General features: G+C 42.4%; 1 protein-coding gene across 1 annotated transcript in view; it reads left to right on the forward strand.

Annotated features, from left to right (window-relative positions):
• The window catches only part of LOC115145818 (tetraspanin-5-like), a 35508-nt gene extending 11080 nt beyond the window's left edge, over positions 1-24428 (forward strand). The window contains exons 4-10 of the mRNA XM_029687362.2: positions 1446-1616; positions 5898-6023; positions 6896-6943; positions 20198-20314; positions 22916-22977; positions 23182-23227; positions 23507-24428. Of these exons, the coding sequence (XP_029543222.1) occupies positions 1446-1616; positions 5898-6023; positions 6896-6943; positions 20198-20314; positions 22916-22977; positions 23182-23194 (537 nt within the window). The 3' untranslated portion in view covers positions 23195-23227; positions 23507-24428. The remainder of the gene's footprint in view (positions 1-1445; positions 1617-5897; positions 6024-6895; positions 6944-20197; positions 20315-22915; positions 22978-23181; positions 23228-23506) is intronic.
• The last annotated feature ends 1036 nt before the right edge of the window (positions 24429-25464 follow it).

Raw genomic sequence — 25464 nt, forward strand, 5'->3', positions numbered from 1 at the left:
AATATGTAGCGTTTGTTCATGTTTCATATACTGTGATATGCTTTGATCCAGAGGGAAACGTTTGGAATGCTAAATAATGACTTAATGTCCTGTCTGTAAACTGTTTTGCTGGTTGTAGAGACCACATTTATACGTGCGTACTATTGTTTGTATAGATGAACGTTGTACCTTCAGGCATATACAAAAAAGTATAAACACCATGGGACCATGCAGCCGTCATACCGCTCAGGATGGAGACACGTTCTGTCTCTTAGAGACGAACGTACTTTGGTGCGAAAAGTGCAAATCAATCCCAGAGCAACAGCAAAGGACCTTGTGAAGATGCTGGAGGAAACAGGTACAAAAGTATCTATATCCACAGTAAAACGAGTTCTATATCGACATAACTGAAAGGCCGCTCAGCAAGGAAGAAGCCACTGCTCCAAAACCGCCATGTCTCGTTTGCAACTGCACATGGGGACAAAGTTCGTACTTTTTAGAGAAATGTCCTCTGGTCTGGTGAAACAAAAATAGAACTGTTTGGTCATAATGACCATTATTATGTTTGGAGGAAAAAGGGGGAGGTATTGCAAGCCGAAGAACACCATCCCAACTGCGAACACGGGAGTGGCAGCATCATGTTGTGAGGGTGCTTTGCTGCAGGAAGGACTGGTGCACTTCACAAAATAGACGGCATCATGAGGAAAGAAAATTATGTGGATATATTGAAGCAACATTTCAAGACATCAGTCAGGAAGTTAAAGCTTGATCGGAAATGGATCTTCCAAATGGACAATGACCCCAAGCATACTTCCAAAGTTGTGGCAAAATGGCTTAAGGACAACAAAGTCAACGTATTGGAGTGGCCATCACAAAGCCCTGACCTCAATCCCATAGATCATTTGTGGGCAGAACTGAAAAAGCGTGTGCGAGCAAGGAAGCCTACAAACCTGACTCAGTTACACCAGCTCTGTCAGGAGGAATGAGCCAAAATTCACCCAACTTATTGTGGAAGGCTACCCGAGGCCGTCATTGAAAATAAGAATTTGTTCTTAACTGACTTGCCTGGTTAAATAAAGGTACATTTTTTTTTAAATTTTTTATTTTTTATAAATGTCAGGAATTGTGAAAAACTGAGTTTAAATGTATTTGGCTAAGGTGTATGTAAACTTCCGACTTCAACTGTATATCAAATAACTATATTCTTGCTATGTAACTAGTGTGAAAAAAGTGCCATATACGTAAACCCGTGTAGAATGTACATGTAACAAAAAAAAAATTAAATAAAAAATTGTCCTCCGAAGAGGGGTGATGGGCCACAAACATTTTTAGATAGAAAATAATTTAAATACATTTACAAAACGTCTTATCGCAAAACAGTATACCACCTGATCATAAGTAATTTGAGCCAATTTTTCTTGCTGGGTATCCCATATTCAGTGTTGGCCAACATTGCTCTGTTCCAGTTCTCCGTGTTCCTGGGGATCATCTTCTTCCTGGAGCTGACAGCTGGAGTCTTGGCCTTCGTCTTCAAGGACTGGATCAAGGACCAGCTCAACTTCTTCATCAACAACAACATCCGGGCGTACCGGGATGACATTGACCTGCAGAATCTCATAGATTTCACCCAAGAATACGTAAGAGCAGTTACCTTTTCAGAATTGTCTTTCTGTGTGATAAGATTAATAATTTACTGGTGCACCCAGTGGTGTAGTGAGGGCTATACGCAGGTACAGTGCCTTCTGAAAGTATTCAGAACCCTTGACTTTTTCCACATTTTGTTACGTTACAGCCTCTTTCTAAAATAGATTTTTTTTAAATGATCATTCCCTCATCAATCTACACACAATACCCCATACAAACAAAGCAAAAACAGTTTTTTATACATTTTTGCTAATTTATAAAAAATAAAATACTGAAATATCACATTTACAGAAGTATTCAGACCTTTTACTCAGTACTTTGTTGAAGCACCTTTGGCAGCATTTACAGATGAGTCTTTTGGGGTATGACGATACAAGCTTGGCACACCTGTATTTGGGGAGTTTCTCCCATTCTTCTCTGCAGATCCTCTCAAGCTCTGTCAGGTTGGATGGGGAGCGTCACTGCACAGCTATTTTCAGGTCTCTCCAGAGATGTTTGATCGCGTTCAAGTCCGGGCTCTGGCTGGGCCACTCAAGGACATTCAGAGTCTTGTCCCGAAGCCACTCCTGTGTTGATTGGCTGTGTGCTTAGGGTCGTTGTCCAGTTGGAAGGTTAACCTTTGCCCCTAGTCTGAGGTCCTGAGCGCTCTGGATCAGGTTTTCATCAAGGATCTCTCTGTACTTTGCTCTGTTCATCTTTCCCTCGATCCTGACTAGTCTCCCAAGGGCCTGCTGCTGAAAATCATCCCCACAGCATGATGCTGCCACCACCATGCTTCATTGTAGGGATGGTGCCAGGTTTCCTCCAGACGTGATGCTTGGCATTCAGGCCAAAGATTTCAATCTTGGTTTCATCAGACCAGAGAATCTTGTTTCTCATGGTCCTAGTCCTTTAGCGGGCTGTCATGTGCCTTTTTACAGAGGAGTGACTTCCGTTGGGCCACTCGACTATAAAGGCTTGATTGTTGGAGTGCTGCAGAGATGGTTGTTCTTCTGGAAGGTTCTCCCATCTCCACAGAGGAACTCTGACCAAGGTCACCTCCCTCGACACAATCCTGTTTCGGACCACTACGGACAATTCTTTCGACCTCATGGCTTGTTTTTTTTCTCTGACATGCACTGTCAACTCTGGGACCTTTAAATAGACATATGTGTGCCTTTCCAAATCATGTCCAGTTAATTGAATTTAACACAGGTGGACTCCAGTCAAGTTGTAGAAGCATCTCAAGGATGATCAATGGAAACAGGATGCACCTGAGCTCAATTTTGAGTCTCATAGCAAAAGGTCTGAATACTTGTGTAAATAAGGTACTTGAGTATTTTATTTAATACATTTGAAAACATTTCTAAAAACCTGTTTTTGCTTCGTCATTATGGTGTATTGTGTGTAAATTGATGATAAAGAAAATAGTTGTATGTGTAAACTTTTGACCCACTGGGAATGTGATGAAAGAAATAAAAGCTTAAATAAATAATTCTCTCTACTATTATTCTGACAATTCACTATTCTTAAAATAAAGTGGTGACCCTAAATGACCTAAGACAGGGAATTTTTACTTGGATTAAATATCAGGAATTGTGAAACTGAGTTTAAATGTATTTGGCTAAGGTGTATGTAAACTTCCAACTTCAACTGTATATATGGAGACTGTTTAGTGCCAAAAATAAGGTGTAAAATACATGTAAACATTTAATAAAAAATGTCTCTCAGATATAGGACAGACACTTCAGAACAAACTTCCTTTAGATTTTTTTGAGGGGGTACTATCTGTTGTTCCATTTGGGGAATCTGTTATTCAATGCGTTTGTATGGGCTAATAGCAGTAAGGCCAAATTAAAATGTTAATTAAATATTTATTTTTTATATATGTTTTTGATACTTCAAGGCAGAATGATATCATGTTGATTTGTATCAATCGGGAGGGCATTTGTTTCACAAACTGTGGGCAGCGGCGGCCTGCTTATTGGCTGAATATCCGTGGCTCAAGGTAGTTGTCAATAAAGCAGCATGACAGAAACATGATGCAAAGTTTAACTACCGGTATTTTCTTAGAAAATATATACTGTATGAAGTGATCTGTGCATTTGAACAACAGTATAAATACACCTATTTCACTTTTGTATGTCAGAAACCGAATGACCACTGCTGCACATGCTGCCGCTTTTTTTGAACCGATTGGATTGTACTATTTAGAACGAACAGCCAGCTCACCAACGAAGAAGTGCACCAGGGAGAATGCAAAAAGCATGCAGATGCAATAAGTGAAAACACATTATGTAACTGATAGCTAGCAATGTCACAAAGCATGATTCGCTAGCCAGTTTATAAAGACTTGAAATTGGCATGGGAGCTAGCTAGCTAGCTGCTTTTTATAGGTAGATAACTGGTTAATTTGACAAAAACATCAAACTGTTTCTGAAAATTACTGTAGCTGGCTAATTGATCATGCTTTGTGATACACCCGGTGCTTTGTAATACAATCCGGGGTAGTTCCCCATCATAGCAAATAGCTGGCAAAACAATCCAAGCAATGCTCGCACGGTCTATGCGCCCACAGAGTCGAAGCTGCTGCTGCTGGCAGTCACTGAGGTGCAGAGTAGCTCAACAGCTTGTTTTGAACATTTACCACACTTTTATGAGAATTTAAAACATAATCCATGAATTATATAATACACTATTTTTATTGAAAAATATAACTTTTATTATCACCAGTTTTTTTTGGGGTGCGGGGGATAATCAAAAGTGGGGCGCAGCCCTAATTCCCTAACGGGCAAGCTGCCACACACTGGGTCTACATTCAAATCAAATTTTATTTGTCACATGCATCGAATACAGGTGTACAGGTGTAGACTTTATCGTGAAAGGCTTACTTAACCAACAATGCAGTTCAAGAAATAAGAGTTAAGAAAATATTTACTAAATTAACTAAAGTCAAAAAATATAATAAAGTCAAAAAGTAACACAACAAAATTACATAACAATAGCGAGGCTATATACAGGGGGTACCGGTACCGAGTCAATGTGCGGGGGTACAGGTTAGTTGAGGTAATTTGTAAGGTGAATATGCATAGATAATAAACAGCGAGTAGCAACAGTGTAAAAACAAAGGGGAACTTGGCACTCCGGTACTGCTTGCCGTGTGTTAGCAGAGAGAACAGTCTATGACTTGGGTGACTGGAGTCTTTAAAAAAAAAAAAAAATGGGGGGGGCCTTCCTCTGACACCGCCTGGTATATGGGTCCTGGATGTCAGGAAGCTTGGCCCCAGTGATGTACTCGGCCATACGCACTACCCTCTGTAGCGCCTTATGGTCAGATGCCGAGCAGTTGCCATACCAGACGGTAATGCAACTGGTCTGAATGCTCTCGATGGTGCAGCTATAGAACCTTTTGAGGATCTGGGGACCCATGCCAAATCTTTTCAATCTCTTGACCTCTACACAGCTGCCTTGGTGTGTTTGGGCCATGAAAGTTAGTTGGTGATGTGGACACCAAGGAACTTGAAACTCTCGAACCGCTCCACTACAGCCCCATCAATGTTAATGGGGGCCTGTTCGGCCCTCCTTTTCCAATAGTCCACCATCAGCTCCTAACATTGTTATAGGCCTCCAGTACAGAAACACCACTAGCCAAATGATCAGTTGCTCAGTGTTCAGTTGAATTAAAGGGCAACTGCACCCTCCAAAAAATAGGTTTTTATAGATTTCACAAAATTTCACAGACATCCAAAAATGGTCTCCTGATATGGTTTAAGCATTGTTGTGGACTTAGAACATCCCATTTTTGTTATATAAAAAAAATAAAAAGTGTGATTTTGAGAGTGAAAACCTAGAAAAAACTACAGTGCCTTTAAAAAGTATTCACACTCCTTGACATTTTACACATTTTTCTGTGTTACAGCTTGAATTTAAAATGGATTAAATTGAGATTTTGTTTCACAGGCCTACGCACAATACCCCATAATGTCAAAGTAAAATTATGTTTTTAGAAATTTGTACAAATTAATACAAAATTAAAAGCTGAAATACCTAAATAAGTTCAGGACTAAACATTTGCTGAACAAGTCACATATACAATTATCTGTAAGGTCCCCCAGTCGAGCAGTGAATTTCAAACACAGATTCAACTGCAAAGACCAGGGAGGTTTTCCAATGCCTTGCAAAGAAATCCCATAATGGTAGAAGGGTAAACAATAAAAAAAAATACACTGAATATCCCTTTGAAGAGGTTGTTGATGTCTGAACGGGATGTTGTTCTGTCTCTTTGGCCTTTCCAGTGGGAGTGTTGTGGAGCCTTTGGGGCAGATGACTGGAACTTGAACATCTACTTCAACTGCACAGAATCCAACCCAAGTCGCGAGAAGTGCGGAGTGCCCTTTTCATGCTGCACCAAAGACCCGGCAGTACGTGTTCTCTCACCACTCTCACTTCACTGAACTATACCCAGTATCCTCTGAAGTACAGACCGCTTTTATTGGAGTTGATCAGTCAGTACCACACTAGTGCAATTGCAAAAACTAATTTGGAGGAGTTATCAAAATGCTCCATTCTAATGTCCAGCCACCAGCGTATTGCATTAGTCCATACCAATACACTTGAAATAGTAAAGTGGCCTGCGAACACACTTAGCAGAGTCTGTAGCTTAAAGCTCAATACCTTCCTAGTTGTTTCTCTGTGACTAGTCAGAAGCCATGTCGTAATCTCTCTCTGTCAAAAGCACTGGCTAGATGGCAGTGTTCCTATTTTAGCTCAAATCCCTTTTTTAAGGGGCTAACGTTTCACAGTTGCTAACTTCACATCACCATCAATCATACTCATACAACACACACAAGGAGGGACACAACTGGCCTGTGCCGCAGAGAATCCACTCATACTACAGCCAAACGGCATACAAATAGGCTACATAACCCTAGCTGAGCCTTATTTGAAGATGTTTATGATGAAATCTCTTCTTTTTTTTAGCATGCAACAAGACCAGATGGCATGTAGCTTCAAATTACATTTCTTTGCCTACATGCACATACAAAATACAAGTCCTTGACATTATCCATGATATTTGAAAAATAACTAATGGTTTGGCTCACTACACAGGTCAGTATACATATGCCTATATCAAGCTCATTAATAACCCCCGTTTGAAACCATCCTCTCACTTAGCAGGCCCTGCATCCATTTCTATCTACTGTTTGCAAACTTGTCGCAGGTTTGGTGTTGAGTCAATTAGACGAATGCTGTGATAATACCGTTTATAAATATCCTCTCTTTCGTATTGTAGGAGGATGTCATTAACACCCAGTGTGGCTACGACATTCGAGCTAAAGCGGTGAGTTGAATCGTTCTTATTGCAGAAAATGTTATTTAAGATCTCTGGACATGCTGTGAAGTACTTTGTCAAAGAGTCTGCACCAATATTCTAATTTGAAAGTTGCTGTTATTTGTGTTGAGCCGACACACTGAGGCCGGTGCAATGCCTTAGTATTAGAGGGGAAAACGTTCTTCAGAGACCTGCTGTCTTGACTCTTAGATCAAAAGGAATAATATTACATGTGTTCATTTCTAAATGAACTTATTTAAACTCACAGACAATTAGTAAACTGTTCCTTCTCTCTTAATGTGACCTGACCTCGACACCCTTCCTCACTAATCCACACCTATCCACCCTTATCAGTGCCTGCGAACATATGATCGTCTTCCCTGCACTCAGTACATTCCAAGCTTAATAGCCTCTACCGTATACATTTCTCCTACAGATAACCATTAACTTCTAGTGTAGACCCTCTAGACCATAGCACTCAATATTTCAATTGGATACCTGATAATTAACACTATTCCATATTTAGGAATCACGTGGAAAGGGGGGACTTTATACTAGATCAGCACTCCTACTCTGAGACACTTGATACAAACAGACCCAGAATCCATCATTATGGCAGTCTGTTCACTTGGAAGCAAGCTTCCAGAGTTTTTTCCACAGCATGGGGATGGGTTGTTTCATCAAAAGGCAGTCCTCAAAATAAAATAGTGGAATTGCAAAATAGGAATTGTGGAAAACTGTTTCCCATTAGGGGAGGCAGTTAGCCTAATGGTTAGAGCGTTGGGCCAGAAACCGAAAGGTTGCTGGATCGATGCCCAGAGCTGAACAAGGTACAAATCTGTTCTATCTCTGAACAAGGCAGTTAACCCACTGTTTCCCAGTAGGCTGCCATTGTAAATAAGAATTTGTTCTTAACTGACTTTCCTAGTTAAATTAAGGTTATTTTTTTTTTTTTAAATGCCATTGGCAGGTTGGTTGAGCTAGATGAGGTCATTCTTACTGCACCCCACCCAAGTCTAAGTCACAACACTGGTCTCACAGTCCATCACCACTCTCCCAGCCCCCATTTGACAACAGCTGGTTCCCTCAGTACTATGGGTTGCCTGGAATTACTCATGATGGAGAAATGTGCTTTTGGCCAAGTACCATGGGAGAGGGAACTGAAGGGAACTGTAAGGAAGGGTTGTATTTATTTTCCAAGCATTACCCTCAAACTGAGAAAAGCATAATGTAGAAGCTGTTTTGACAAGATTCAGTTCAGGGAGGACACGGGGAACTACAGGATGTTAATGGAATGGCCATTTGGTGAGAGAGTGAGCTCCAAAAGTATTGGGACAGTGAGAAATGTTTTGTTGTTTTGGCTCTCTACTCCAGCACTTTGGATTTGAAATGATACAAAGAAAAGTAGGTTAAAGTGCATACTGTCAGCTTTAATTTGAGGGTATTTTCATTCATATCGGAGGATCTGTTGACAAATTACAGCATTTCTTTTGTACATAGTCCCCCCCATTTTAGGGGGACCAAGAGTATTGTGACTAGGGCTGTTACCGTGACTGTATTACCGCTACACCGGCGGTCACGAGTCAAATTCCACATGAACGTTTGTGTCACGGTAATTAGGCTTCTCCAAGCTCGGATGCTGTTGATGGTCATCAGTAGCCTACCAAACTTGCAAACTACCTGGTACTCAGCACTATATTGTCCCTCTAATCACTCTGACATCAATGTAAATATGATCGAAAATCTAATCAAACACTTCATGAGATCGCAACATTTCTATAGGTTATGCAATTAATTGCGTGAGAAAACAGAGTGATGGCCTCTTAAAAAGAGCAGGATCCCATCAGCTTTCTATAAGCTATGCCTACTATATTTATTTCTCAACTTTTCTAATATTAAGCACATTGCTTCTCTTTACAACTGTAACGGATTTCCTCCTCTTCGTCTGAGGAGGAGTAAGGATCGGACCAAAACGCAGCGTAAGTGTCCATATTGATTTATTCAAAAACACAACTGAACACTGGAACAAAATAATAAAGTGAATCAACGAAACCGAAACAGTTCTGTAAGGTGACAACACACACTAGACAGAAAATAAACACCCACAAAACCCAGGTGGAAAAAAGGCTACCTAAGTATGATTCTCAATCAGAGACACCTAACAACACCTGCCTCTGATTGAGAACCATACTAGGCCGAACACAAAAACCAACATAGAAAAACAAACATGGACTGCCCACCCCAACTCACGCCCTGACCATACTAAAACAAAGACAAAAACAAAGGAACTAAGGTCAGAACGTGACAACAACAGGATGGCATGAAGATTAACCACAGGAATAGCGTCCTCCATTCGCTACAAATCAAATTTATATAGCCCTTCTTACATTAACTGATATCTCAGTGCTGTACTGAAACCCAGCCTAAAACCCCAAACAGCAAGCAATGCAGGTGTAGATGTACGGTGGCTAGAAAAAACTCCCTAGAAAGGTCAAAACCTAGGAAGGAACCTAGAGGAGCCAGGCTATGAGGGGTGGCCAGTTCTCTTCTGGCTGTGGCGATTATAACAGAACATGGCCAAGATGTTCAAATGTTCATAAATGACCAGCATGGTCAAATAATAGTAATCACAGTGGTTGTCGAGGGTGCAACAGGTCAGCACGGCCAGGTGGACTGTGGACAGCAAGGAGTCATCATGCCAGGTAGTCCTGAGGCATGGTTCTAGGGCTCAGGTCCTCCGAGAGAGAGAAAGAAAGAGAGAGCATACTTAAATTCACACAGGACACTAGATAAGACAGGAGAAATACTCCAGATATAACAGACTAACCCTAACCCCCCGATACATAAACTACTGCAGCATAAATACTGGAGGCTGAGACAGGAGGGGTCAGGAGACACTGTGGCCCCATCCGATGATACCCCAGGACAGGGCCAAACAGGCATGATATAACCCCACCCACGTTTCCAAAGCACAGCCTCCACACCACTAGAGGGTTCTCTTCAACCACCAACTTACCATCCTGAGACAAGGCCGAGTATATCCCACAAAGATCTCCGCCACAGCACAACCCAAGGGGGGGACGCCAATCCAGACAGGAAGACCATGTCAGTGACTCAACCCACTCAAGTGACGCAGCCCTCCTAGGGACGGCATGGAAGAGTGCCAGTGACTCAGCCCCTGTAATAGGTTTAGAGGCAGAGAATCCCAGTGGAGAGAGGGGAACCGGCCAGGCAGGGTGGTTCGTTGCTCCAGTGCCTTTCCGTTCACCTTTACACTCCTGGGCCATACTACACTCAATCATAGGACCTACTGAAGAGTCTTCAATAAAGACTTAAAGGTTGAGACCGAGTCTGCATCTCTCACATGGGTAGGCAGACCATTCCATAAAAATGGAGCTCTTTTGGAGAAAGCCCTGCCTCCAGCTGTTTGCTTAGAAATTCTAAGGACAATTAGGAGGCCTGCGTCTTGTGACCGTAGCATACGTGTAGGTATGTACGGCAGGACCAAATCAGAGAGATAGGTAGGAGCAAGCCCATGTAATGCTTTGTAGGTTAGCAGTCAAACCTTGAAATCAGCCCTTGCCTTAACAGGAAGCCAGTGTAGTAGGGAGGCTAGCACTGGAGTAATATGATCAAATTCTTTGGTTTTGGTCAGGATTCTAGCAGACGTATTTAGCACTAACTGAAGTTTATTTAGTGCTTTATCCAGATGGCCGGAAAGAGCCATTGCAGTAGTCTAACCTAGAAATGACAAAACATGGATGAATTTTTCTGCATCATTTTTGGACAGAAAATTTCAGATTTTTTTAAATGTTACGTAGATGGAAAAAAGCTGTCCTTGAAACAGTCTTGATATGTTCGTCAAAAGAGAGATCAGGGTCCAGAGTAACGCCGAGATCCTTCACAGTTTTATTTGAGACGACTGTACAACCATCGAGATTGTCAGATTCAACAGAAGATCTCTTTGTTTCTTGGGACCTAGAACAAGCATCTCTGTTTTGTCCGAGTTTAAAAGTAGCAAGTTTGCAGCCATCCACTTCCTTATGTCTGAAACACAGGCTGTCAGTGAGGGCAATTTTGGGGCTTCACCATGTTTCATAGAAATGTACAGCTGTGTCATCCGCATAGCAGTGAAAGTTAACATGATGTTTCCGAATGACATCACCAAGAGGTAAAATATATAGTGAAAACAATAGTGGTCCTAAAACGGAACCTCGAGGAACACCGAAATGTACAGTTGATTTGTCAGAGGACAAACCATCCACAGAGACCAACTGATATCTTTCCGACAGATAAGATCCTGACAGGCCAGAACTTGTCCGTGTAGACCAATTTGGGTTTCCAATCTCTCCAAAAGAATGTGGTGATCGATGGTATCAAAAGCAGCACTAAGGTCTAGGAGCACGAGGACAGATGCAGAGCCTCGGTCTGACGCCATTAAAAGGTAATTTACCACGTTCACAAGTGCAGTCTCAGTGCTATGATGGGGTCTAAAACCAGGCTGAAGCATTTTGTATACATTGTTTGTCTTCAGGAAGGCAGTGATTTGCTGTGCAACAGCTTTTTCTAAAATGTTTGAGAGGAATGGGAGATTTGATATAGGCCGATAGTTTTTTATATTTTCTGGGTCAAGGTTTGGCTTTTTCAAGAGAGGCTTTATTACTGCCACTTTTAGTGAGTTTGGTACACAGCCGGTGGATAGAGAGCCCTTTATTATGTTCAACATAGGAAGGCCAAGCACAGGAAGCAGCTCTTTCAGTAGTTTAGTTGGAATAGGGTCCAGTAAGCAGCTTGAAGTTTTAGAGGCCATGATTATTTTCATCATTGTGTCACGAGATATAGTATAGTATATACACTTGAGTGTCTCCCTTGATCCTCAGTCCTGGCAGAGTTGTGCAGACTCAGGACAACTGAGCTTTGGAGGAATGCTCAGATTTAAAAAGGAGTCCGTAATTTGCTTTCTAATGATCGTGATCTTTTTCTCAAAGAAGTTCATGAATTTATTACTGCTGAAGTGAAAGCCATCCTCTCTTGGGGAATACTGCTTTTTAGTTAGCTTTGCAACAGTATACATTTTTTTTTTTTAGATTGATCTTATTTTCCTCAATTAAGTTGGAAAAATAGGATGATTGAGCAGCAGTGAGGGCTCTTCGATACTGCACGGTACTGTCTATTTAAGTGCATAGATTACATATATTTTTGCCCCTGCTCCGAGACATACTAAATAATATATGTAAAGACAAGATTAAAACAAGAATAGTCTGATGGTTGACCATATTAGCCTGTGAATTATATATTTGCTGCCGGAAAATTCGAGACATAATCAAGGGCTTGTCAAATTGTGAATGAGAGACTGATGAAGTGTGTACAGCCTGCACAAAAAAACTAAGCAGAGCTCATGCCTTTCGTGCATGATAAAAATACACATTTATAATAAAAGCATTACATGCATAATCGCATTTGCAGTCACTTTTGATAATGGTGTTTTCCCGCTCATGGAACATTTGTGCTTATAGCCTACTGCATTTTACACATTGCTGAGCTTTGAATGTGAAGAAATATTCTAATAGTTTATCAACATTTGAAGCTAAATGTTCTGATCTGTTGCTTCAGCATCATTACTTAAAGTTGTTTTAATGCTAGTGGTTGTATTAATTTGGGATCTATTGCATCCCACAACTGTCCCAGACGATGTTTGGAATATTTATTTCTCGCACAGAATAGGTCAACTTTTGTTCTATGGGGGAATAGTAGATTGACATAGGCTAGTGCTTTTGCTGTTCGTTCGGCCTACTTCTCTTGTTGACTGACAAAATGTAAATGTGGACAGTTCTTCCAGTATCTTCAATTTGCGCCTCGGAATCAGATAAGGACAGTTGCGTCCCCGACGTGTCTGTCTTCACTTGTAGCCATGTGAGTGAGCGGTGCTTCCTAAAGTTGATTCAGCTGCGGGATCGGGGCACCACTAGTACAGAGCTTGCTCAGGAATGGCAGCAGGCATGCACTCACAGTGAGGGCGAAGACTTTTGGAGGATAGCCTGGTGTCAAGAAGAGCAGCAAAGAAGCCACTTCTCTCCAGGAAAAACATCAGGGACAGACTGATATTCTGCAAAAGGTACAGGGATTGGACTGCTGAGGACTGGGGTAAAGTCATTTTCTCTCATTTTACATTTACATTTAAGTCATTTAGCAGACGCTCTTATCCAGAGCGACTTACAAATTGGTGCATTCACCTTATGACCTCCAGTGGAACAGTAGTGCATCTAAATCTTTTCAGGGGAGGGGGTGAGAGGGATTACTTTATCCTATCCTAGGTATTCCTTAAAGAGGTGGGGTTTCAGGTGTCTCCGGAAGGTGGTGATTGACTCCGCTGTCCTGGCGTCGTGAGGGAGTTTGTTCCACCATTGGGGGGCCAGAGCAGCGAACAGTTTTGACTGGGCTGAGCGGGAACTGTACTTCCTCAGTGGTAGGGAGGCGAGCAGGCCAGAGGTGGATGAACGCAGTGCCCTTGTTTGGGTGTAGGGCCTGATCAGAGCCTGGAGGTACTGAGGTGCCGTTCCCCTCACAGCTCCGTAGGCAAGCACCATGGTCTTGTAGCGGATGCGAGCTTCAACTGGAAGCCAGTGGAGGGAGCGGAGGAGCGGGGTGACGTGAGAGAACTTGGGAAGGTTGAACACCAGACGGGCTGCGGCGTTCTGGATGAGTTGTAGGGGTTTAATGGCACAGGCAGGGAGCCCAGCCAACAGCGAGTTGCAGTAATCCAGACGGGAGATGACAAGTGCCTGGATTAGGACCTGCGCCGCTTCCTGTGTGAGGCAGGGTCGTACTCTGCGGATGTTGTAGAGCATGAACCTACAGGAACGGGCCACCGCCTTGATGTTAGTTGAGAACGACAGGGTGTTGTCCAGGATCACGCCAAGGTTCTTAGCGCTCTGGGAGGAGGACACAATGGAGTTGTCAACCGTGATGGCGAGATCATGGAACGGGCAGTCCTTCCCCGGGAGGAAGAGCAGCTCCGTCTTGCCGAGGTTCAGCTTGAGGTGGTGATCCGTCATCCACACGGATATGTCTGCCAGACATGCAGAGATGCGATTCGCCACCTGGTCATCAGAAGGGGGAAAGGAGAAGATTAATTGTGTGTCGTCTGCATAGCAATGATAGGAGAGACCATGTGAGGTTATGACAGAGCCAAGTGACTTGGTGTATAGCGAGAATAGGAGAGGGCCTAGAACAGAGCCCTGGGGACACCAGTGGTGAGAGCACGTGGTGTGGAGACGGATTCTCGCCACGCCACCTGGTAGGAGCGACCTGTCAGGTAGGACGCAATCCAAGCGTGGGCCGCGCCGGAGATGCCCAACTCGGAGAGGGTGGAGAGGAGGATCTGATGGTTCACAGTATCGAAGGCAGCCGATAGGTCTAGAAGGATGAGAGCAGAGGAGAGAGAGTTAGCTTTAGCAGTGCGGAGCGCCTCCGTGATACAGAGAAGAGCAGTCTCAGTTGAATGACTAGTCTTGAAACCTGACTGATTTGGATCAAGAAGGTCATTCTGAGAGAGATAGCGGGAGAGCTGGCCAAGGACGGCACGTTCAAGAGTTTTGGAGAGAAAAGAAAGAAGGGATACTGGTCTGTAGTTGTTGACATCGGAGGGATCGAGTGTAGGTTTTTTCAGAAGGGGTGCAACTCTCGCTCTCTTGAAGACGGAAGGGACGTAGCCAGCGGTCAGGGATGAGTTGATGAGCGAGGTGAGGTAAGGGAGAAGGTCTCCGGAAATGGTCTGGAGAAGAGAGGAGGGGATAGGGTCAAGCGGGCAGGTTGTTGGGCGGCCGGCCGTCACAAGACGCGAGATTTCATCTGGAGAGAGAGGGAGAAAGAGGTCAGAGCACAGGGTAGGGCAGTGTGAGCAGAACCAGCGGTGTCGTTTGACTTAGCAAACGAGGATCGGATGTCGTCGACCTTCTTTTCAAAATGGTTGACGAAGTCATCTGCAGAGAGGGAGGAGGGGGGAGGGGGAGGAGGATTCAGGAGGGAGGAGAAGGTTGCAAAGAGCTTCCTAGGGTTAGAGGCAGATGCTTGGAATTTAGAGTGGTAGAAAGTGGCTTTAGCAGCAGAGAGAGAAGAGGAAAATGTAGAGAGGAGGGAGTGAAAGGATGTCAGGTCCGCAGGGAGGGGAGTTTTCCTCCATTTCCGCTCGGCTGCCCGGAGCCCTGTTCTGTGAGCTCGCAATGAGTCGTCGAGCCACGGAGCGGGAGGGGAGGACCGAGCCGGCCTGGAGGATAGGGGACATAGAGAGTCAAAGGATGCAGAAAGGGAGGAGAGGAGGGTTGAGGAGGCAGAATCAGGAGATAGGTTGGAGAAGGTTTGAGCAGAGGGAAGAGATGATAGGATGGAAGAGGAGAGAGTAGCGGGGAGAGAGAGCGAAGGTTGGGACGGCGCGATACCATCCGAGTAGGGGCAGTGTGGGAAGTGTTGGATGAGAGCGAGAGGGAAAAGGATACAAGGTAGTGGTCGGAGACTTGGAGGGAGTTGCAACGAGGTTAGTGGAAGAACAGCATCTAGTAAAGATGAGGTCGAGCGTATTTCCTGCCTTGTGAGTAGGGGGAAGGTGAGAGGGTGAGGTCAAAAGAGGAGAGGAGTGGAAAGAAGGAGGCAGAGAGGAATGAGTCAAAGGTAGGCGTGGGGAGGTTAAAGTCGCCCAGAACTGTGAGAGGTGAGCCGTCCTCAGGAAAGGAGCTTATCAAGGCATCAAGCTCATTGATGAACTCTCCGAGGGAACCTGGAGGGCGATAAACGATAAGGATGTTAAGCTTGAAAGGGCTGGTAACTGTGACAGCATGGAATTCAAAGGAGGCGATAGACAGATGGGTAAGGGGAGAAAGAGAGAATGACCACTTGGGAGAGATGAGGATCCCGGTGCCACCACCCCGCTGACCAGAAGCTCTCGGGGTGTGCGAGAACACGTGGGCAGACGAAGAGAGAGCAGTAGGAGTAGCAGTGTTGTCTGTGGTGATCCATGTTTCCGTCAGTGCCAAGAAGTCGAGGGACTGGAGGGAGACATAGGCGGAGATGAACTCTGCCTTGTTGGCCGCAGATCGGCAGTTCCAGAGGCTACCGGAGACCTGGAACTCCACGTGGGTCGTGCGCGCTGGGACCACCAGATTAGGTGGCCGCGGCCACGCGGTGTGGAGCGTTTGTATGGTCTGTGCAGAGAGGAGAGAACAGGGATAGACAGACACATAGTTGACAGGCTACACAAGAGGCTACGCTAATGCAAAGGAGATTGGAATGACAAGTGGACTACACGTCACGAGTGTTCAGAAAGTTAAGCTTACGTAGCAAGAATCTTATTGACTAAAATGATTAAAATGATACAGTACTGCTGAAGTAGGCTAGCTGGCAGAGGCTGCGTTGTTGACTATGTAGGCAAGCTGGCATTGGCTGCGTTGTTGACACTACACTAATCAAGTCGTTCCGTTGAGTGTAATAGTTTCTACTGTGCTGCTATTCGGGGCTAGCTGGCTAGCTAGCAGTGTTGATTACGTTACGTTGCGTTAAAAGAACGACAATAGCTGGCTAGCTAACCTAGGAAATCGCTCTAGACTACACAATTATCTTTGATACAAAGACGGCTATGTAGCTAGCTATGTAGCTAGCTACGATCAAACAAATCAAGGCGTTGTACTGTAATGAAATGAAATGAAAAATGTGATACTACCTGTGGAGCGAAGCGAAATGCGACCGGATTGTTGAGTGCAGAAGTTCTGTTCGGTAGACGTTGGCTAGCTGTTGGCTAGCTAGCAGAGTCTCCTATGTTAAGGACGACATAAAACTACACACTCTAAACTACACAATTATCTTGGGTACGAAGGCAGCAAAGACAACTATGTAGCTAGCTAACACTACACTAATCAAGTCGTTCAGTTGAGTGTAATAGTTGTGCTGCTAATCGGTAGACGGTGGACTAGCTAACGGTGGACGTTAGCTAGCTGGCTAGCTGCAGGGCAGTGTAGACTGCGTTAGGACGACGAAACACGATAATTACGCAATTATCTATGATGCAAAGACGGCTATGTAGCTAGCTAAGAAGAAATTGCTAAGATTAGACAAATCAAACCGTTGTACTATAATGAAATGTAATGAAATGTAATGAAATGTAATACTACCTGCGGACCGAGTGCAGATGCGACCGCTCGCTCCAACCCGGAAGTTCATGAATCCCCTTTCCGATTGTTTGGGGCAAAATTGTTTCCGGATAAAAGCTTGTCCAGAGAAGACAAGGTGAGCTCTACCATCAGTCCTGTGTCATGCCAACAGTAAAGCATCCTGAGACCATTCATGTGTGGGGTTGTGTCACACTAATTTTCAATCCCAATGCTAATAACTAACAATCAATAGCTTTGACCAGTCCCCGAGGTTTGTAAGACCATGGGTTTGATAATAATTAAAAGGTTAGTACAGTTTCACGAGAACGTTCTGAAGTCCATTATACAAAGACATCCATTTTATAACTTGCTCCTTACTTACGCACATACTTTCACACAAACAGTATATATCCTACGCACATACATACACACGAACAGTAGGTGAGTTGTATCCTTCTCCATAGTTCTCACCACTGTGTATCACTACCCAGCCGACAGTTCCATTCCCCCGAGATTAGAGAAACCTTGAGAAGTACTCCCTGTCCTATCATAAATTTCTCAGAGTTCTAGCCAGGTTGGGTCAAACACAGTTGAAATTGTTCTTGGTATTTTCTTAGGCACACACTGTCTCGCCTATACTTCTAAATGGTAAGTCTTAACTTGTCCTATGCACACACAATCATAACAATTCCAGTCTTATGATTCCATTACATTTCACTCCATTATACAGTGACAGGGTGGAATACTTTGTCATTACCTTTAACATATAAATAATTTAGTCATTATCTTACCATTACCGTAAACATATAAATCATATGAATTTCTCTTATATCAGGTTGCTTCTCAGCCAAGGGAGTGGGCTCACTCACAATTTTGCCAAAGAACACAGCCATGAATAAAAAATGGAACCAACGTATCATCCGAGAGCAACTTCTCCCAACCATCCAGGAACAGTTTGGTGACGAACAATGCCTTTTCCAGCATGATGGAGCACCTTGCCATAAGGCAAAAGTGGCTCGGGGAACAAAACATCGATATTTTGGGTCCATGGCCAGGAAACTCTCCAGACCTTAATCCCATTGAGAACTTGTGGTCAATCCTCAAGAGGCGGGTTGTCACGATCGTCGTAGTGAGGAGACCAAAGTGCAGCGTGGTGTGAATACATACTTTAATGTTAGACGAATGAACACGAAGAACACTAAACAAACAAAATAATAAGACGAATGTGACCGCTATCACTACTGTATGGAAACATGCAAAATCACATAGACAATAACCCACCAACCACAATACAAAACAGGCTGCCTAAATATGGTTCCCAATCAGAGACAACGACAAACACCCGCCACTGATTGAGAACCATATCAGGCCAAAACACATAGAAACAGACTAATTAGACATGCAACATAGAATGCCCACTCATATCACACCCTGATCAAACAAAACATAGAAACAATCAATGCAAATAATGATCAGAGTGTGACACGGGTGGACAAACAAAAACCCACAAATTCTGACAAACTCCAAGCATTGATTATGCAAGAATGGGCAGCCATCAGTCAGGGTGTGGCCCAGAAGTTAATTGACAGCATGCCAGCGTGGATTGCAGAAGTCTTGAAAAAGATGGGTCAACACTGCAAATATTGACTCTTTGCATAAACTTCATGTAATTGTCAATAAATACCTTTGACACTTATGACATGCTTGTAATTATACTTCAGTATTCCATAGTAACGCTTGACAAAAATATCTAAAGACACTGAAGCAGCAAACTTTGTGGAAATTAATATTTGTGTCGTTCTCAAAACTTGGCCACGACTGTACAGCCTGTGCAAAAAACAAAGCAGAGCTCATGCCTTTCATATCATCATTGGAGTCGCATAATGCAGCCTTAGAATGCATTAAAAATCTAAACATATAGCTCAACGTTTGTATCACAACTAAAGTTACATTAGTAACTCTAAATGAAGCATATAGGAGTACCTGTTTCTTTGTTAACCTATCAACACAGAATAGCCACATGTGCTCACTCCCTCAAATCGTTTGGAGAAAATAACCTTTCTATTTTATTCAATTGCATTCTTCATACTATACAACAATGCCATGGAATTCTAAGAAAATCATGTCTGCTAAATGAACTAGTGTAGCCCAATAGCCAGATCAGTACCTAACATAAGGACAACTCTGAGTATGCTATTCAGTTCTTCTGGAACAGACTAGATTTTCTTCATATCATGTTTCTTTAGACCTGTCTAAAATAAATAATGGATTTATTGTGATGGTGTAGGCTATATTACATGGATTAATTAGACTTTTTTTTAAAGTGTAGATGTTCCTCTGGTCTGCATCAGTGGCTTGTAGGCTATGTGTGTATGCCAGTAGATGCTTAATGTGCTCGTTAATTAACGGTCAATTACCGTGAGACAGACAGTTATTTGCTTGACAATCACCTGCAACCAAGCTGTAATTGTGACAAGTTTAGTCAAAGTGTAATATTTGGTCCCCTATTCCTAACACGCAATGATTACATCAAGCTTGTGATCTGAAAACCTGTTGGATGTCTTTGCTGTTTGTTTTGGTTGTGTTTCAGGTCATTTTGTGCCCTATAGAAATGAATGGTAAATAATGTATTTTGTCATTTTGGAGTCACTTTTATTGTAAATAGTAATGGAATATGTTTCTAAACTCTTCTACATGAATGTGGATGCCACCATGATTACGGATAATCCTGAATGAATCTTAAATAATGATGAGTGAGAAGGTTAGACGCGAAAACACTTGAGGTGACTCGTAAGGTGGCTAACAAAAGCTGACCTTTAACATCTAGGCTACTGAAGCGTGATTAACCTGATGTACAGTTCACATAATAATATAACGATACTAGAAAGTAGATGTGCCATTTAGCAGATCCAGTTATCCAAAGCGACTTCTAGTATAGTAACTGTTTTTTTATATATATTTAACCCCAGCAGGAATCTAACCCACGACCGTGGTGGTGGTAGCGCCATTCTCTAACCAACTGAGCTACACTTGATGACAGAGTAAACACTAATTCAATTATAGACTGTAAGAGAAAAGTGTTAGCATTAAAGGTCATTGTTTTGTGTCGTCTCTGCTGTGTTAGGTCTCGGAGCAGAGGACCTTTATCTACATCAAAGGCTGTGTGCCTCAGTTTGAGAAGTGGCTTCAAGACAACCTGACAGTGGTGGCAGGGATCTTCATAGGAATCGCTTTACTACAGGTTGGGAACACATGTCTGATGCATAAGCCCCAAATACACCGGAGTATGAACCCTGGTTTTACCTGGGTCTCCTTTCATTGCATTTGGGTCTTAAAGCTACAGCCTGGGATTTGGGAAGCTGTTCAATGGCCATTTCAATTCTTGGTATTTGACACATTGATATAATTGAATGTGTAAATGCCTCATGAGTTTAGCACAACTGTCTGTCTTCACCATAATCCAAAATATAAGGGACGGAATTCAATCCGAACCTGCGTTATAGGGCACGTAACATATTAAGATCATTTCCAATTGAGACGACATCTGCCATGTTTACTTTGAATGCGATCTCCATGTATGTAGTAACATTGGCTTTAAAAGGCACATTATCGACAGCGAAAAAGGGTTCTACATGGGATAAATCGACCCCAAGGTTGAATCCCCTCCAAGGTTTCATTATTCCATTGTCGGAAGTTTACATACACCTTAGACAAATACATTTTAACTCAGTTTTTCACAATTCCTGACATTTAATCCTTGTAGAAATTCCCTGTCTTAGGCCAGTTAGGATCACCACTTTATTTTAAGAATGTGAAATGTCCGAATAATAGTAGAGTGATTTAGTTCAGCTTTTATTTATTTCGTCACATTCCCAGTGGGTCAGAGGTTTACATACACTCAATTAGAATTTGGTAGCATTGCCTTTAAATTGTTTAACTTGGGTCAAACGTTTCAGGTAGCCTTCCACAAGCTTCCCACAATAATTTGTGTGAATTTTGGCCCATTCCTCCTGACAGAGCTGGTGTAACTGAGTCAGGTTTGTAGGCCTCCTTGCTCGCACACGCTTTTTCAGTTCTGCCCACAAATGTTCTATAGGGTTGAGGTCGGGGCTTTGTGATGGCCACTCCAATACCTTGACTTTGTTGTCCTTAAGCCATTTTGCCTCAATTTTGGAAGTATGCTTGGGGTCGTTGTCCATTTGGAAGACCCATTTGCGACAAAGCTTTATCTTCCTGACTGATGTCTTAAAATGTTGCTTCAATATATCCACATAATTTCCCTTTCTCATGAAGCCATCTATTTTGTGAAGTGCACCAGTCCCTCCTGCAGCAAAGCACCCCCACAACATGATACTGCCACCCCCGTGCTTCACAGTTTGGATGGTGTTCTTCGCCTTGCAAGCATCCCCCTTTTTCCTCCAAACATATTGATGGTCATTATGGCCAAACAGTTCTATTTTTGTTTCATTAGACCAGGACATCAGATCAGGACATTTCTCCAAAAAGTATGATATTTGTCCCCATGTGCAGTTGCAAACCATAGTCTGGCTTTTTTATGGCAGTTTTGGAGCAGTGGCTTCTTGCTTGCTGAGCGGCCTTTCAGGTTATGTCGATGTAGGACTCGTTTTACTGTGGATATAGATACTTTTGTACCGGTTTCCTCCAGCATCTTCAAAAGGCTCTTTGCTGTTGTTCTTGGATTGGTGAGAAAAGTGCAAATTAAAGTACGTTCATCTCTAGGAGACAGAACGCGTCTCCTTCCTGAGTGGTGTGGCGGCTGCGTTGTCCCGTGGTGTTTATACTTGTGTTCTATTGTTTGTACAGATGAACGTGGTACCTTCAGACGTTTGGAAATTGCTACCAAGGATGAACCAGACTTGTGGAGTTCTACAAAAAAAAAATTGGAGGTCTTGACTGATTTATTTAGATTTTTCCGATGATATCATGCAAAGAGGCACTGAGTTTGAAGTTAGGCCTTGAAATACATCCACAGGTAAACCTCCAATTGACTCAAATGATGTCAATTAGCCTATTAGAAGCTTCTAAAGCCATTACATAATTTTCTGGAATTTTCCAAGCTGTTTAAAGCCACAGTCAGCTTTGTGTATTTAAACTGGAATTGTGATATAGTGAAATAATCTGTCTGTAAACAATTGTTGAAAAAATGACTCGTGTCATGCACAAAGTAGATGTCCTAACCGACTTGACAAAACTATAGTTTGTTTACGAGAAATTTGTGGAGTGGTTGAAAAACGAGTTTTAATGACTCCAACATAAGTGTATGTAAACTTCCGACTTCAATTGTTTTTGGTTGAAACTATCATGTAGATGTATTCGACTGTCAAACCTTGCATTTAGAGTCCTGTCTATGAATTTGAGAGGGGTTATATTTCCCGAGCCCCATCCCTCAGATGTATAACCAAACAAATAGCGGGCACCCACCTTTGTTGTTTTTTTCTAATCCCAGAATGTAGCTTTAAGGGGCTGTACTTTCAACATTATGTTTCTTCTGACTTGTCGTCGGAATGGAATGTACTTGAAATAGCCAGGTTTTCTTTATTATTTGAGAGTGGTGTCAATGCTCAATTTCTTAAGATGTCTTGAAACATTGTTTATCTGCTTTTTGTGTTCATAGCTGGCTATGCTGGTGAATGTGGTTGTGAACTTTACTTGCTACTAAATGATGACTTAGGTTATTGTCTGAGAATAGAATTTAGACATTAAACAAACTGTATTGCTGATCATAAAACTGACCTTGAAACACTGAAATCAACTAGATCTATCACCACAGTAGCCGTTCAAAAGTAGAGATATCCCGCCTGATCTTTGTGCCCTTTTTCAGATTTTTGGGATCTGTTTAGCACAGAATCTAGTGAGCGACATTGAAGTAGTGAGAGAGAGCTGGTAAGAACCACAATTGATAACTTTATTTTTTAGTGTAATTATACCACCTGGTGGTCATAACTGGTACTATATGATGAACTACTGTTGATGTTTTGTTGACTCTGCGTAGAGATTATCTATTGAAAAAAAAACATTTTAAATATAAACCCAAGGTTTGGTGAGTGCTCTTTTAATTTATTTTCACTTTCCCCCATCACACATCAGTTTGTTTACCTGAAACTTCTCAAGCAAACTAAAGGTTGTAACGAAGGTAAGCCCCTTTATTCTTGTTCTAGACTCCGGAATCTTTTTAATCTCATCTATTAAAGACAAATATGTCTGGGGAACCAATAAAACTATAGTTAATAAATAAAGGTGAAATAAGTCCTCCCCACTACCGTTGTATTCTCTTGATTTGGGTCTTAGTTTAGTGTCCTTAAGACATTATATCTGATCATGCTCAGCTTAACTACCATACTTTGACCTACATCTTTCATCCATATGTGACATTTCAATGAAATATTGATTTGATTTCGTATCTCCCATGCAGATCTCTTCAGTTTTGCCACCTTCTAAAGGGAGAAGATCAGGACACTTGGGAAATGTACAAAACGAAGAGTCTCGCTGCTTCCTTTATGCTCTGTATATAATACTTTTGTAAGAGTTTATTTTTTATATACATATGGCTTTGTACATGACCCTTCCAGGCAGTGTCAAACACTGGGTCGTGTACAAAGCCACATGTATGTATATATGGGAGCCAAACATATGTGTCGATATGGCTCTGGTCATGTACAGTATAGAGCTGAGGTGGTTCTGGAAATGCACTGCATGCCTATTCATAGGGCATTGGTTCTCCTACCTGTATTCTTTAATGTTATGATGTCTGATGTATTGTACATTATACGTCAGATTACCAGTAAGGAGTGAATTGGCTGGGTAGCACTTCGTACACTGTTATAAAGCCTGCGGAGCTGTAGCAGTAACATGTATTGTAATGTCATGCCATACTGTGTGAAGTGTCAGTTTCTAAAGAGAATTTGTGTTGCTAATACCAGTCTATTGACTAGCAATAACCATGAACTAACTATTTCAGACACAAGTGTTGCATTTCATTGTCATGTTCAATTTATACCAATACCATTCCATATACTCCATTCCAGCCATTATTATGAGCTGTTCTCCCCTCAGCAGCCTCCACTGTTGCGCAGTCGTAAGTAAATCTGTCCCTATTTGGGGTATAGAGTAATAATATCACATATTTTGCAAATGCTGACTGATTTTCTGGGGGACTGCATGTAGGTCTGCACTTTTCACTGCGCCATCTCACAACTCAAAAACAAACATTTCCCCTGTGATATAGGTGTGATCATGATGTTCTGTACTTTCATTTCATATGTGTTTGAAATTATGTAAATAACTGGATAGTAAGAAGTTTTAAATATCTCAAAATAAATGTATGCTGCTTTGTATTAGTGGGTCTGAGAGGTGATTCATTCATGTATTTGTGTAAAAGGTAACATGTTTGTTGACCATGAACCACCGCCCAATTCATTATTTTTTTTAAATGTTTTATTCTGGCAATGTAAGAAGGGCCTGGACGTCTGCCTATGAGACTGTCAAATGGCATGTTAGGCTAGTTTTAAGAGGCTAACAGATTGATTCCGCCTACTGTTGTGCTGCTTTGAAACTTTATTTGAACAAGATCTGTCAAACCGTGTCATCTCAGATATCATTAGCCGTTTCCTGCTAAATGTCTCCACCTGCAGGTGAATCAGTGACAGTACACAAACTACATTGGCGAAGTAACCATCCAGTGATAACTGACTCAGCCAAGGCCGGTTCCAGGCATAAGTGACATCGGCCGTAACTCAGTCGAGGGTCTCAACTTACTATTGAGAGTAAGAATAGTAGAATGCACCAGGTGCAATTTCGATATGTGGTTGTGCAGAAGCAGTTTTTCTCTTATCAGTCACTGGCAGTCACTCAATTAGCCATGTCAGCTAACACATTTTAGGTTGGTAGTTAGTCTAGCCAGCTACCTAAACTTGTAGTAATCGTGGCCGAACACCAACCGGGCATGCAGTGAACGTGCCCAGGGGCTCTGACCTCCAGGGGTCCCCCATTGACATTGTTAGTCATTCTCACTCAGATAATAATAGCATGGCATAAGTCATTACAAAATGTGTAGAATGGCAGAATTTTTTAATAAACTGCAAAAAGTTCTATCCACCCCATGGCAAAATGCGTAGAATTGCTGAAAATTTGTTTTAAAGGTCCAATGGGGCCCCCAAAAAACTGGGACATTTTCAGCTTCCAGGAATTGTGTACAGATAAATCATTGCAACATGGAGCCGCACATTATCACGCTGAAACATGAGGTGATGGAGGCGGATGAATGGCATGAAAATGGGCCTCAGGATCTCGTCATGGTATCCCTGTGCATTCAAATTGCCATTGACAAAATGCAATTGTGTTCGTTGTCCGTTGCTTATGTCTGCCTATACC

This window comes from Oncorhynchus nerka, linkage group LG18 (assembly GCF_034236695.1).
Source record: "Oncorhynchus nerka isolate Pitt River linkage group LG18, Oner_Uvic_2.0, whole genome shotgun sequence".
NCBI classification, from domain to species: Eukaryota; Metazoa; Chordata; class Actinopteri; order Salmoniformes; family Salmonidae; genus Oncorhynchus; species Oncorhynchus nerka.